General features: G+C 36.6%; 1 protein-coding gene across 2 annotated transcripts in view; it reads right to left on the bottom strand.

The window, feature by feature from the left end:
- Positions 1–14,876, bottom strand: part of CPQ (carboxypeptidase Q) — a 502,651-nt gene that overhangs the window by 257,328 nt on the left and 230,447 nt on the right. For both annotated transcript variants that reach the window (XM_031650077.1, XM_031650078.1), the window contains one exon: positions 6,072–6,279. In XM_031650077.1, the coding sequence (XP_031505937.1) occupies positions 6,072–6,279 (208 nt within the window). The remainder of the gene's footprint in view (positions 1–6,071; positions 6,280–14,876) is intronic.

Raw genomic sequence — 14,876 nt, 5'->3', positions numbered from 1 at the left:
TGTTAGCCAGGATGGTCTCAATCTCCTGACCTCGTGATCCGCCTGCCTCGGCCTCCCTGGGATTATAGGCGTGAGCCACCATGCCAGGCCTATTGGCATCTTTTTTATGCCTATGGTTAATTCAGTCCAGGCTTATGGATGAATTATGCAACAGGGTTTTGAAATGTACTAATACTTTATCAATCACATATACACTCTTCTAAAGCTGAAATTTACCACATATTGTCCATGGGTTTTGGGCCAAAATAGAAAGATTATTTACATGCTAGCTGCTTTACTTTTATTAAGGTTCTGTGCATGGTTGATGAGATGTAAGGAACTATGCTGGGTGTTATCACTGAACAGTATCTATTAGCCACTACCTAGTGTTAGTTCATGCAATGGTTTGCATATGTCACCCCAAAATTCATGTGTTGAGAACTGAATCCCCAGTGCAACATGGCTGGAAGGTGGGGCCTAATATTAGTTAATTAAATCATGAGGGTTCTGCCCTCAGGAATGGATTAATATCATTATCACAGGAATGGGTTAATTATCTCAAAAATTAGTTTGTTATAAAAGGGAGTTTGGTCCCCTCCTGCTCTCTTGCTCTCACCATCTCTTGCCCTTCCACCTTCTGCCATGGGATGATGCAGCATGAAGGCCCTTGCAAGATGCTGGTGCCATGCTCTTGAATTTCCCTGTCTCCAGAACTCTGATCTCATTTCTGTTCTTATAAATTACCCATTCTATGATATTCTGCAACAGCATCATAAAACAGACTAAGATACCCACCTTCCTCCCCTTTGCCTACCTTCAAGTCTCCAAAGATGTTTGCATTATTCTGCAGGCAGAATAATGGTAATTTCAACAGACGTTCTCCTTTTACAGAGATAATTTCCACTGCAGCTAATTTTATAAGTTATTTAGCACCACTATTCTTTAGTATACTATGGAGCAAAGTAGCAAGGGTGTGTCAGGCAGAAGTTAGTCAACCTAAATTATAAAACCAACTTTTAAATTACTGATAACTTAAAAATGAATGATTTCAGGAAAATCTGCCAGACTTTAGAGCAGAACTCCTTCCCTGGCCTATGAAAGATCAGTTCTCAGTTGACCTTGATCTCCACCAGACATTGCCTTTCACCATCATACATTTCCTTTTCGCCTTTCTTCATTCTCATTTTCTGTTCATTTATGAACAGCACCATATAATTTCTTCTTACTATAACTGCCTCGTTTCTAACCCTGACTCCCCTCTCTGTCTTTTTTCCTCTGTCTTCTGCTCACCTCTGATCACTCACCTCAGCATTTATCTTCATCACAACCTTTATCTTATAAGAAACAGGAGAGAGGGACCTGAAAGCAGGGAATCACCATGTTGAGATCAAATGTTTTAAAATAATTTTGAACTTCATTGCAAAGAAGTATGGAAAAGACCAGAAGAAAAACAATCAGGGGGGAAATAGTGAGGGCCTGAATTAAGGCAGTAGTAGCAGTAAAGGCAAGGTAGGAACAGAATTTTCTTTTAATATGCTGAAAATAGACTGAATAGGATGTGATACCTGACTATAGGACAGTGATAAAGGAGAGGGAATGAAAAATAACTTGAAGTTTTATAACTTTGCTGATAGATAAATGTGGTTCATTTAATAGAAACAAGAAACTAAGACAAAAAATCAGGTTATGAGGGAACCAGTGTGTTCATATCCGGACATGTCGAGCTACATTCAGTGGTGAGGTTCAATGTGCCAATGAACAATCGGTATTCTAAAAGGGCAGTAAAACTTCTAGATTTAAAGACGATCGAGATTAGTAACATCCTCCAACTATTTTTTTCTTTACTTACTCCTTCACTTTACCAAAATAAAATATGTATTGAGAAGCCACTGCATGCCAAGTCCTGAAATAGCCATTAGAGGTGGGAAAAAGGAAAAGGAAGGAAATAAAGTGAACAGAGTGCCTGCTTTCAGGGCATTTGCAAGTTGTGCTGGGAGATGACACCATAACAGTGGCATGAAGTGCTGGGATGAGGGGAATGTTACCAAAGCAGTCTTCATGGAAGAAGTGGCATTTACTGGGGATAAGGCAGCTCTTTTTCAGGCTCATTAGCCAACTTAATACCTGAAGAGGGATTTCATGCTTTTTGCTTTGCCTTCACAGTCTGTATGTCCCCTGTGGTTCCAGGCCAGGTAGAATGCAGATTCCCTCCACAAAACACAACCACAGATTTGACTTTACTGTGCTCATTTTTATTTTTTTCTGTGGAAGTAATGCTGTTACTTCTTTGTGGAAGAACTTTTGTTAAACTTCTACCTTTTACATATTGGTAAGAAAGTATTTATGATCAACTCTTGGAATTCTAGGCAACATCCTAAATCGCATGATTGCTCTGAAATTGTCCATCTACCTTCTGGGAGAAGGTGCTACCCCGACAAAACATAGAGTGAAGCATCTTGACAGATAGAAGGCCAGTCCAGCAATTCCTAAATTTAGGCCAGTCCAGCAATTCCACTCCAAGATACTTACTCAGAAGAAACGAAAACATTAAGTCCATGGAAAGACTAGTACAAGAATGTTCACAAAAGCTTTATACACAATAATCAAAAAACTAGAAACCACCCACATGTCCATCAATTGCTGAATGGATAAACGAATTGTCATATATCTGTACAATGAAATATTACTCAGGGATATAAAGGAAGAAACAACTGAATCAACAACATGGATAAATCTCAAAAGCATTATGCTGAGTGAAATAAGCCTGACAGAAAACAACTACAAATTGTATTATTTCACTTACGTATGAAATTAAAAAACAAAGACAAAAACAACTATAGCTCTAGAAAGGAGATCACTGGCTGCCAGGGCAGGGTGGTAGAGTCGGAGATGGACTGCAAAGGAACTTGAGGGAAACTTTGGGTGGTGGAAATATTATATATTATAATTGTGGTAGTAGTTACATTATACATTTTCCAAACTCATCAAATTAGATTGGTTGTTTTATTTTATATAAGTTATACCTCAATTCAGCCAATTTTAAAAAAATAAAAGAATGAGCCAGGCTGAGCTGACAAATAGGCCCAAGTTCTCCCAGCCAGAAGATGTTTATGGCCCTCGGGAAGCTGTCAGATATCTTAGCCCTCTGGCTTTCAAGAATTCCTCTGCCTAAATACTTCGGCCTCAGATTCTGAGACTCCCTAGCTGCTACGGACTAAGGATCTCAATAACTCACTCTCTCATCCTGCCACCCACCTGCCTACAACCTCAGGCCAGCTCACCCAGCCTGCTCACCCAGACAGCAATAATATTGTAATCCTAAACCCTTCAAGCCCTAGGCTAGCTACCTGATGATGACAAAACTTTATCCTAGAACTATTGACTGGGGAAAATACCTGAAAAGGATTACACTTTAAGGCATCTGACTATTTAGCGTCTGAAATATAGACTCTTGGCTCTTCTGTTGTTATGAGTTTCCTAAAGGGACGAGAGGCTGGGCTTGTCTGTTTGAAACCACAGTTTCTCTACAGCTGTCTGACTCCCTGTGATTCTACTGAGTTCTTGTTTTCCATCATCCCTGTGGCAAAAACCATGGTTGATGCCCAGGTCCCTGAAGCAGATGATTTTGGAAGAGGGAAAGGAGTCCTGAGCTTAAAATGAATCTTTACTGCAATATAGCCCTCAAATCTGGGAGAAGTCCTGAGTCCTGAGTTTCCCAGTCCTTAGTCTGGGAGAAGTCATATGCAGAAGACTTGTTTCTCCATCACCAAATGCCATCACTCTTCCCCCTTTCCTTCATCCCACTGATGCTGTCAAACAAAATACAAGTCTGAAATTTCTAAATAACATTTCTAAGTTCCATTTTTAGAATTTCGATAACTAATGTATGAGATTTGCACCAGAAACCTTATAAAAAGTGTTTATTGCACACTTGATGCCATACGAAGGAAACTTACATTCAGTGAGCTGTGATGTGCCAAACACTCCATGTCTATGATGTGCCAAACACTCGACAAAGCTATTTGATGTGACTTACCTAATCTAGTCCTCACAATAATTCTGTTAATTACTTGCATATGATCCCATTATTTGCAGATAAATTCATAAACTCTGGAAACTGCATATAAACTGGTTTAAAGCTTGGTTTAATATTCACAAGATCCTGGGTTTGAATTCCTTCTTAGCTGCCTACTAGCTGTGTGGACCTTGGGTAACTGAGTTTCCTTCTAGGTTTGTTTTCTCACCTATAAAATGAAGAAATTTCATGATTTAGATCTGTGTCCCTGCCCAAATCTCAGGTAGAATTTTAATTACGAATGTTGGAGGTGAGGCCTGGTGAGAGATGATTGCATTATATGGGCTGTTTCTCATGAATGATTTAGCACCATCCCCTTGGTGCTGTTCTTGTTTAGTAAGTTCTCATGAGATCTGGTTGTTTAAAAGTGTGTGGCATCTCCCCTCCCCTTTGCTCCTGCTCCTGCCATGTAAGACACCTCACTCCCCTCTTTGCCTTCTGCCATCACTGAAAGCTCCCTGAAGCCTTCCTAGAAGCAGATGCCACCATGCTTCCTGTACAGCCTGCAGAACTGTGAACCAATTAAACCTCTTTTCTTATAAATTATCCAGTCTTAGGTATTTCTTTATAGCAATGTGAGAATGGACTAATACAGAAAATATATCCAAATTCACTAAGCTTTGAAAGCATTAAATAACATAATTAACACAATAGGCACAATAAGTATTAACTATTGGTTTTATCTCAAATGCCAGGCTAGCTTCAAATGGAATAAATACAACACATATGGACAAATACCACTCTCAACTGTTCTGAGGTTGAACTTGCACACCACAAATACCATTCTGTCCTGCAATTACTACTGCCCTTCTTCAGTCAATGTGGTAAAACTTTTATTTTTTATTACTTAACCTTTAGATTCAGGGGGTATATGGACATATGGTGTGAGGCTAAGGTTTTGGCTTCAATTGAACCTGTCACCCAAAGAGTAATGTAGTACCCAACAGGTAGTTTTTTAAAATTTTGCTTCCCTCTCTCCCTCCCCCATTTTGGAGCCCCCATTGCCTATTCTTCCGATCTGGTTTTTTTTTTTTTTTTTTTTTTGGAGACAGAGTCTCGCTCTGTCTCCCAGGTTGGAGTGCAGTGGTGCCGGCTCACTGAATGCTCTGCCTCCCGGGTTCACACCATTCTCCTGCCTCAGCCTGCCAAGTAGCTGAGACTACAGGCGCTCACCACCATGCCCGGCTAATTTTTTATATTTTTATTAGAGACGGGGTTTCACTGTGTTAGCCCGGATGGTCTCGATCTCCTAACCTCGTGATCCGCCCACCTCGGCCTCCCATAGTGCTGGGATTACAAGCGTGAGCCACCATGCCCAGCCTATTCTTCCAATCTTTATGTACATGTGTACCCAATGATTAGCTCCCACTTGTGAGAACATGCTTTTTGTTTTTGTTTCTTTGTTAATTCACTTGGGATAATGGCCTTCAATTGTGCCCATCTTGCTGCAAAGGACCTGATTTCATTCTTTTCTATGGCTAGGTAGTATTCCATGGTATATATAAGACCATATATATATTTTTTATCCAGCCCACCATTGGTGGGCACCTAGGTTGATTCCATGTCTTTGCTATTGTGAATAGTGCTGCAATAAACATGTGAGTGCAGGTATCATCTTAGTAGAACAATTTACATTCCTTTGGTTACACACACAGTAGTGAGATGGCTGGGTCAAATGCTAATTCTATTTTCAGTTGTTTGAGAAATCTCCAAACTGCTTTCCACAGGCGTTGAAGTAATTTATAGTCCCTCCAACAACATATAAGTATTCCTTTTTCTCCACAACCTCACCAACATCTATTATTCTTTGACTTTTTAGTAATACCCATTCTGACTGGTATGAGATGGTAAACATGGTAAAATTTTGATGAGAAAAAATATATATAAAGCTTCTTCCTTCGATGAATATATGAGGACCATCTAGGTGGTTTCATGTTCTCTCTTTCCCAAACTATCTCTAATAACTCAAACTAGAAGAGGAAACTGTATTCTTAGGCCAGCCTTCTCCTTCACTCACCTGTTCTGGATATTTGCTCCCAGTGATCTCTGCTACAGTGTTGAAGGAATCAGTATCTGGATAGGTCTTTGCCCCCATCTTTAGCTGAATGACAATTTTGATCCCACGAGAAGCCATTCTTGACATCATTTCTGCATCTTCCACTGTAATACAGGCTGTTGGAATCTTGGGCACGCCATCCTGGTATTCCTGAATACCTGTGTGAGGACTTGAGAGAAGAAGCCACCAGGTTACCTTGAAAGTGGAAACAGACCAAAAGACTTTTTTGAAAGCACCTGTATATTGATATTTGACTTCCACTTATCTTTGTTTGCATCTGGGAAACAGGAAAGGTGGGTAGTATTGATTTATCTGCTTTTGATGTGAACGTAATTTTTATTTTTTGTTAAGAATAAATTAGAAACTTCAATTTAATAATCATCATATGTAAATTATTTGATAATCTGGATGATCCTTCAAAGTTACAAATTGCCACAAACTCTGAAGGACATTAACAGTGCCTTCATGATCAAAAGGTACACACATCTGTACAAGGAGACAAGGGAACTCGGAAGTTTGTCAAGGCTGCAGACCAGAAGATCCACATGTCTGGAATAAAACTGGCCCAGGTACATGTAGCTCTGTGGTTACTGCCTGCCAGTGGGCCTACTCTCTTCCCACCCAAACACAGAGGTCTAAATATATAACTTCACATTGGTGGTAGAACACCACGCAGGAAAAGTGTAGAATAATGTCTGGGAATATATCCGTATTCTCACGAAGAAAAGTTGCTGAATAAATCCAGGCCCTTAATTTTACTGCCACAAGAGAAAAAAAAACTGTTATACTTTTGGCACTGAAGGAGAAATACCATCCCAACTGGTCAGATTTTTTCCTGCTAATTTCTAGATGTTTCTTACATTCATAGAAACTTACAATTGAAGCCTATATTAATCTGTTGATTCCAACTCTGTATCTACTAATGAAGCTTATCAAAGTCATTTCTAAAATTGCCCTTTCGAACGGTTCCTTTTTACCCCTGAGATATGGCTCCAAACCCTCCCAAGCCACAGAGCTCTCAGGACCAAACTGTCACAGCTTCCAAGCGCATGCCACAGTCTATTCCTATCTTCTATTAAAGCACAGGCTAAAAACTTCCCTTTTGAAAATCAGTTTTTTCTTTTCATATTTCTATATTTGTTTCAGCTTGTCTCATATTTACAGAACAGCTTTCCTCCTCCTTTTACTCACAACACATTTCTCTCCGACAGATGATAGCTTGGTGCTGATCTCCTATAGAAGCAGCTGCAGTCTCCACATGCACAAACACAATGATGCAGTCTTATCTCTAACTATATTCTTGGTGTGATTGTATTGTTGTAACCATATTTTAGGTGACTATTTACTTAGAGAAACTGCAATGTAGAATGGTTAAAAACAGAAGGTCTGGAGCAAGACTGCTTGGGTTCAAATCTGGGCTTATTGCTAATTGGCCCAGGGCAAGTTACCCACATCTTTGTTTCAGGGGCATCATCTATAAATGGAAGTGATAATAATTCCATTTCATAGAGTTATTTTGCAGAAATAATGAATATGTACAAGTAAATCACTTACCCTCCAACACATTAATCAACCAAGGCATTTTAAATATTTATTTTATTAACTTGCCTATTCAATTATCCCTGCAGAAACTGTCTAATCTCAAGTGATTAGTGCCATCTGAGTATACCCTCTATGAACATTTCTAAAAAGTAGACTGCAGGCTGGGCGCGGTGGCCCACGCTTGTAGTCCCAGCACATTGGGAGGCTGAGATGGGCGGATCACGAGGTCAAGAGATCGCGACCATCCTGGCCAAAATGGTGAAACCCCGTCTCTACTAAAAATACAGAAAAATTAGCTGGGTGTGGTGGCCGGCACCTGTAATCCCAGGAGATTACAAGGTTAGTGAGGAAGGAGAATCACTTGAACCTGGGAGGCAGAGGTTGCAGTGAGCTGAGATGACACCACTGCACTCCAGCCTGGGTGACAGAGCAAGGCTCCATAGGAAGGAAGGAAGGAAGGAAGGAAGGAAGGAAGGAAGGAAGGAAGGAAGGAAGGAAGGAAGGAAAGAGAGAGAGAGAGAGAGAAAGAAAGAAAGAAAGAAAGAAAGAAAGAAAGAAAGAAAGAAAGAAAGAAAGAAGGGAGGGAGGGAGGGAGGGAGGGAGGGAGGGAGGGAAGGAAGGAAAGAAAGAAGGAAGGAAGGAAGGAAGGAAGGAAGGAAGGAAGGAAGGAAAAGAAAGCAAGAAAGAAAGAAAGAAAGAGAGAGAGAGGGGAGGGAGGGAGGGAGGAAGGAGGAAAGAAAGCAAGGAAGGAAGGAAGGAAGGAAAGAAAGAAGGAAAGAACGAAAGAAGGAAGGAAGGAAGGAAAGAAGGAAAGAAGGAAGGAAGGAAGGAAGGAAAGAAGGAAAGAAGGAAAGAAAGAAGGAAGGAAGGAAGGAAGGAAAGAAAGAAAGAGAAAGAAAGAGAGAAAGAAAGAAAGAAAAAAGAAAGAAAAGGAAGGAAGGAAGGAAAGAAAGAAAGACAGAAAGAAAAGAGTATACTGCAAATTTTATTATTCATCAAAAGGAGTACAAAGACTTATCTTCCAAACCCAGAACTTGGAATACAGAGACCCTGAGTCTAAATTCCTGGGATGCATATAATTTACTCCAAATTCTGGTTCAGGTTCTGGGGTCACCTAACCTAGGTCAGACCCCAGCTCCAGCATTATTTGCAACTAAGATTACCTCTTTGTTTCTAAATGTCCTCATTTGTAAAGTGGAGAATAATGTTAGCATTGACCTCATAATATTGCTATGAAAAATAAAAGAGATAGTATACATAAAGGATTTAAGACAGTGTTTGGCACATAGTAATTACTTAGTAAACATTAGTTGTTATTACTTCTTCAGTGCTAATTTTTCCCACTGAGCTAGTGGAGTGATTAATGACCAAAAATTACCTTGCAACATGTAGGAAGACAATCTAAATATTTATTATTCATATTACCTTACGTGATGTCTGGGATTCAACAAACTCTCCTTGTTCTCAGACTCTTACTCAAGAGAAGGTCAGTATAACACTTCTTAACAGGCTCTTTTAAGTAATGTTTCTAGACAGATTTGTACTTACAGGTTACTGGTAAGATTTCTTCAAGTGGGGACAGTAAGCCGGGCATGCACCCATGGCTCAGCTGAGGAGATGGCACTGAAAGGCATCTTCTAATTTTAATTTAAGATCTAAAAACCTTTGAATTTGTTTCTGAAACAAAGCATGTCTTCCAGTGGTGGAGCATCTATCATTGTTTCATAGAAGGAGGCAAAATGAAGACTCAGTTTTATTTAAAATCCTCTACTTTCACTGTAGTAAAATTATTCTAAAGGGATCAATCAGCATAAACACCACCTTCCTGTCTTCATTTACAAGCCCCTTCTGCAGTTTATAAAAGCAAAGGGCAAGCTACCAAGGATGCCATAACAAATCTAAATAAGATTTAAAGATGAATAACAATCCTCTATAAACTCTTCCAAAAAACAGAAGAGGAGGGAACCCTTCTCAACTCATTCTACAAGGCCACCATTACTGTCATCAAAACCAGACAAAGATATCACAAGAAAACTACAGACCAAAAATCCCTTATAAATATAAATGCAAAATATCCTTAACAAAATACCAGCAAACAGAGCCAGCAACATATAAAAAGGATTATATACCACAAACAAATGGAATTTATCCCAGGAATACAAAGTTGATTTAACATCCAAAAATCAATTGATGTAATATACTATATTAATATAATAAAGGACAATGCCACATGATTATCTCAGTAAATGCTGAAAAAGTATTTCACAAAAATCTAGCACTTTTTTATGATAAAAATCACTAATCAAACTAATGAAAGAGTACTTCCTCAATCTGATAAAAAGCATCTACAAATATCCCACAGCTAACATCATATGTAATGGATAAAGACTGAATGCTTTTCCCCTGAGATCAGAAATAAGACAAGGATGTTTGTCTCCCCACCCCTATTAAACATTTTACTGGAGATTCTAATCAGGGGAATCAAGTAAGAAAAAAGAAATTTAAAAAATTCCATATTGGAAAAGAAGTAAAAATATATCTTTTCACAGATGACATGATCTTTTTTTGAGTAAGTTAATATTTTAAATAAAATCTTATTCTAACTAATTATTTAGTTTTGTATTAATGTATTTTTAATATCGAAGCAAAATTTCTAGAGTGACATGATCTTATATACAGAAAATCCTAAGGAACACACACACACACACACACAACTATTAGAACTAATTAAGAAGTTCATCAAGGTTATCAGATAAAAGACCAGTATACAAAAATCAACTGTACAGCAGCAATGAATAATGCAAAAGCAAAACAATAGCAAAGAGTAATCTGAAAATTAAATTAACTAAGCAATCCATGTAATCATAATAAAAACAATAAAATAGTACAAATAAATTTATCCAACAAACGAGACCTGTACACTTAAAACTATAAAATATTGTTAAAATAAATTAAAGATCTAAATAACATGGTAATGCCCCCCAAGTTGATTTACAGATTTAATGCAATCCCTATCAAACTTCCAGCTGCTTTTTTTAAAAAAAGAAATTGACAAGCTGATTATAAAATTCATATGGAAAATCATTCAAAATAACCAAAACAAGTTAGAATAAAAAAAAAAAAACAAAGTTGGAGAACTCATGCTTCCATATTTAAAAACTTACCATAAAACTATAGTAACCAAGATAGCATGGTACTGGTATAAGGATAGCTATATAAACCAATAGAGTAGAATTAAGAGTCCAGAAATAAACCCTTATAGGAATGGCCAAATCATTTTCAACAAAGTTACCCAGACAGTTCAATAAGAATAGAAGAGTATTTTCAACAAATGGTTCTGGGCAAAGCAGACATCCACATGCAAAAGAATAAAGTTACATTCTTAAATCATGCCATATACAAAATAATTTCAAAATGAATCATAGCCTTATATGTAACAGCTAAAACTATAAAACTTCATGACTTTGGGAAAGGAAATTGTTCCTTAGAGACAACACCAAAATCACAAGCAACAAAATAAAAAACAGATAAACTGAGCCATCGAAATGTTAAACTGTTGTGCTTTAGAGGACACCATCAAAAAGTAAAAAAGGCAACCCATAGAATGGGAGAAAACTTTTACAAATCATATATCTGATAAGGCACTTGTATCTAAAATATATAAAGATTTTTTACAATTCAATAATTTTAAAATTCAATTATAAAAATGGGAAAATAATTTGAATAGACATTTCTCCAAAGAAGATATATAAATGGATTATAATTACATGAAAAGATGCTGAACATGATTAGCCATAAGGGAAATGCAAATCAAAACCTCAATGAGATGTCACTTTCCATCTAGTAGAATGGCTATTATCAAAAAGAAATAAAAACAAGCATTGGGGAGGATGTGGAGAAATTTGAATCCTTGTACATTGCATGTGAAATGGCAGCGTTACTCTGGAAAACAATTTGACAGTTCTTCAAAAAGTTAAACATGTACTTATCACATGGCCCAGCAATTCTACTCCTTGGTACATACTATAGAGAAATGAAAATATATGCCCACATGAAGAAACATTACACACAAATATTCATAGCAGCAATATTTTTAAGAGTCAAAAGGTAGAAACAACCTTAATATCTATCAAATGATAAATATGTAAACAAAATGCAGTATGGCCATATAATGAAATATTACCAGCAATACAAAATGACATTCGGTACATGCTACAACATGGATGAACCTTGAAAACATTATTCTAAGTGAAAGAAGCTAGTCACAAAAGACCATATATTGCAAGATTCCATTTATATGAAATGCCCAGAACAGGCAGATCTAGACAGAGTGTAAATTCAATAACGTAAATTTCAGGTTTTAGATAGAAAGTAAATTTTAGGTTTCCCAGGACTGGTAGGGGAGAGTGGAATGTTAATAGGTATGAGGTTTCTTTTTGGGAATTTGAAATGTCCTAAAATTAGATAGTGATGGTGGTTGCACAACTCTGTGAATATACTAAAAACCATAGAGTTATGCAAGTTAAAGGAGTAAGTTTTATTGTGTCTGAATTATATCCCAAATAAAACTTCTATTATAAAAATCAAAATAAGAATGCTAAGTTTCCAATTTTTCTTTAAGGAGAGAATCCTAGTATCTATCTCATTAAAAAATTATACTTCCATGGACCAAGCTGACGATATATGTAAAAGCAAAGCCTGCTGGTGTTTGTGCTTGCAAGATAGTATACCCAAAATATAAAATGAACATGAACAAATGTAAGTCTTAAATCAGTTTTTCAAATTTCATTAAATTTCTTGTGTATCTTATGAAAAGTGACATCATTTGAAGCCAGCAGAATATTTTCCCTTGATCTACATGAAATAAATGCAATGCTTAAATAAATAAGTTTGGAATTTCCTACCTGATTATCACACATCAATCAAACTCCCTTCATGTTAGGCAGTTCTGACTAGCTTCTTATAAAAGATACCAAGCCCTTTATGTTTCTGAGCATTTCAAAATTTGCAAAGCTCAAATCAATCCTTGAAAGTGAGTGTCAGCTTATAGGTTAAATATCCAACAAGAGGACACTTATGTATCTCAGTGAAGAATATGTAAGTCTGTGCAGGGGCATATAACACATTGACTAAAATAAAAATTATTCACAAATAGTTTAAAGCCTTGGAATATTTCCTAAAAAAAGATCTGGAGGTGGGAATCATAAAGATTGTGAGCTTTTGAAGCTATAATCTTTGGTTTCCATAGAGGTTTTTTTAAGCTTCTAATTAAGAGAGCACTTATTTTTCTTATTAGAAAAGCTTATTTGATTTAAAAATCAACTTTAAAATAACTCTTGGAAAATGTTCAATTGACTTTATTAATTTTTTTTATATCTAGTACCTTAAGAATAAATTTACCTAAGACTTTTAAACTGTCATTAACAACACAAAAGCAAAAGTTTCATTTACACCATAATTCACAAAGGGAGAGCACTAAAATATTCTCAACTCCCATGGGTTTAAAAAAAAGAGAGAGAGAGAAGGAAAGGAAATCTGCTCAAGAGAGAGGAGATGGGACTAAATGTCCTTTCTAATTTTTATGATTCATTTGAGATGGCAGAAGAGAGGCAAGAAAAAGTCAAATTCTTGAATTCTATTCCATATTGATGACAGACTCCATATGAACAAAACTCAACAGACATGTTTATTATCTTATGTTCATCTGCAAATCTCACAAGAACACGATTACAGTGTCAGAAAAACGTAGCTTCTTCCAAAGTAGAGGAAAGCAGCCAATTCCACAAGAATGCAAGAAAGAAAGAAGATGGTCAAAATGTTAAGGGGAATAAAATTTGTTTGGTATTTAACATCCACACCATACATGAAGGACTTCTGGCTTTTTCTCTTAAACATAAAAACATAAAAAAGATTCAAAGATATAGGAGGTAAGTTCCTGTGAAATAAAGATAAAAGAAAATTTAAAATAGCTAAAATTTTACACTTAATATTTTGTGAGCTAGAAGGTATTGAATAAATGTTAGCTTTTGTGTTTACTGTACATTCTGTAACCCATAATAAACATCACAAAATATATGAGTTTCCTTGTTTCCTTTCTGATTTAATTCTACTGTATGTTACAATTTCTGCTTCCTTGCACATCCTGTTGGTTTTGTTTCTCTGGATAATCTTGACTAATACAACCACCATTAGTCGAATTTTCTTCTATTTGCAGACAAATATATCCCAATGTTTGCCATGACCAAAATGATAAATCAGTGCATTATATATTTCCAAATTATAAATATTAAGCCTTTTCTCTCACAGATATATAACTTCCTGCCAAGTAAATCTGAATTAAAATTACTGTAAGAAGTTATTACACACCTAAATTATAATAAAATCTGGTACTGTGTAAGCTATGGGAAAATTATACATACAGGTTAAGCATCCCTAATCCAAAAATCCCAAATCCGAAATGCTCTGAAACTTTTTGAGCACCAACATGATGCCACAAATGGAAAATTCCACACGACTTCTGCGGCCAGTGGCAGTCAAAATGCAGTTAAAATTTCGTCTCATGCACAGAAGTATTAAAATATTTCATAAAATTACATTTGCATTATGTGTATAAGGTGTATCTCAAACACAAGTTAACTGCATGTTTAAGACTTGGGTCCTATCCCTATGATATCTCATTATGTACATGTAAGTATTCCAAAATCTGAAAAAATTCAAAATCCAAAACATTTCTGTTCCCAAGTATTTTGGATAAGGGATGGTCAATCTGTACATCCAACGCTGGTGGCTCTTAAATTAGTTTGATCTTTCTAGAGTGTGATCTCCCACAATGCAGCAAATCTATAAAAATCCTGATTTTGTCTTGGTTATTTTGCTTTGGAGAACAAACTCCTCGGCAATATCGTAAAAAAAGAAAAAATAATTTGTACTAAGATGTTCTCTGCATCTGTATATGTATGTTGAATTCTGGAAGAAACCCAGGAGAGAAACTTCAGGAGAGGAAGTGGCAAAAGGGAAGATGTCTATGACATGTAAATGGGTCGAAAGCAGTGCATAGAAACGTAGATGAAATAATGTTAAGTTAAAAGAAAATAACTGAACACAGTACACACAGGATAGATATTGAACATGAGTTTGCAATGATGTAAACTGAGTTCATATTCACTAGGTTCTTTGAGAAACTACAGTCACCCTCTTAAACTGTAATCAAGCAAACTGCAGCAT

Source organism: Papio anubis, chromosome 8, assembly GCF_008728515.1.
Source record: "Papio anubis isolate 15944 chromosome 8, Panubis1.0, whole genome shotgun sequence".
Classification (NCBI taxonomy): domain Eukaryota; kingdom Metazoa; phylum Chordata; class Mammalia; order Primates; family Cercopithecidae; genus Papio; species Papio anubis.
The sequence above is the reverse complement of the archived record's forward strand: the minus strand, read 5'-3'. Positions and strand labels throughout refer to the sequence as shown.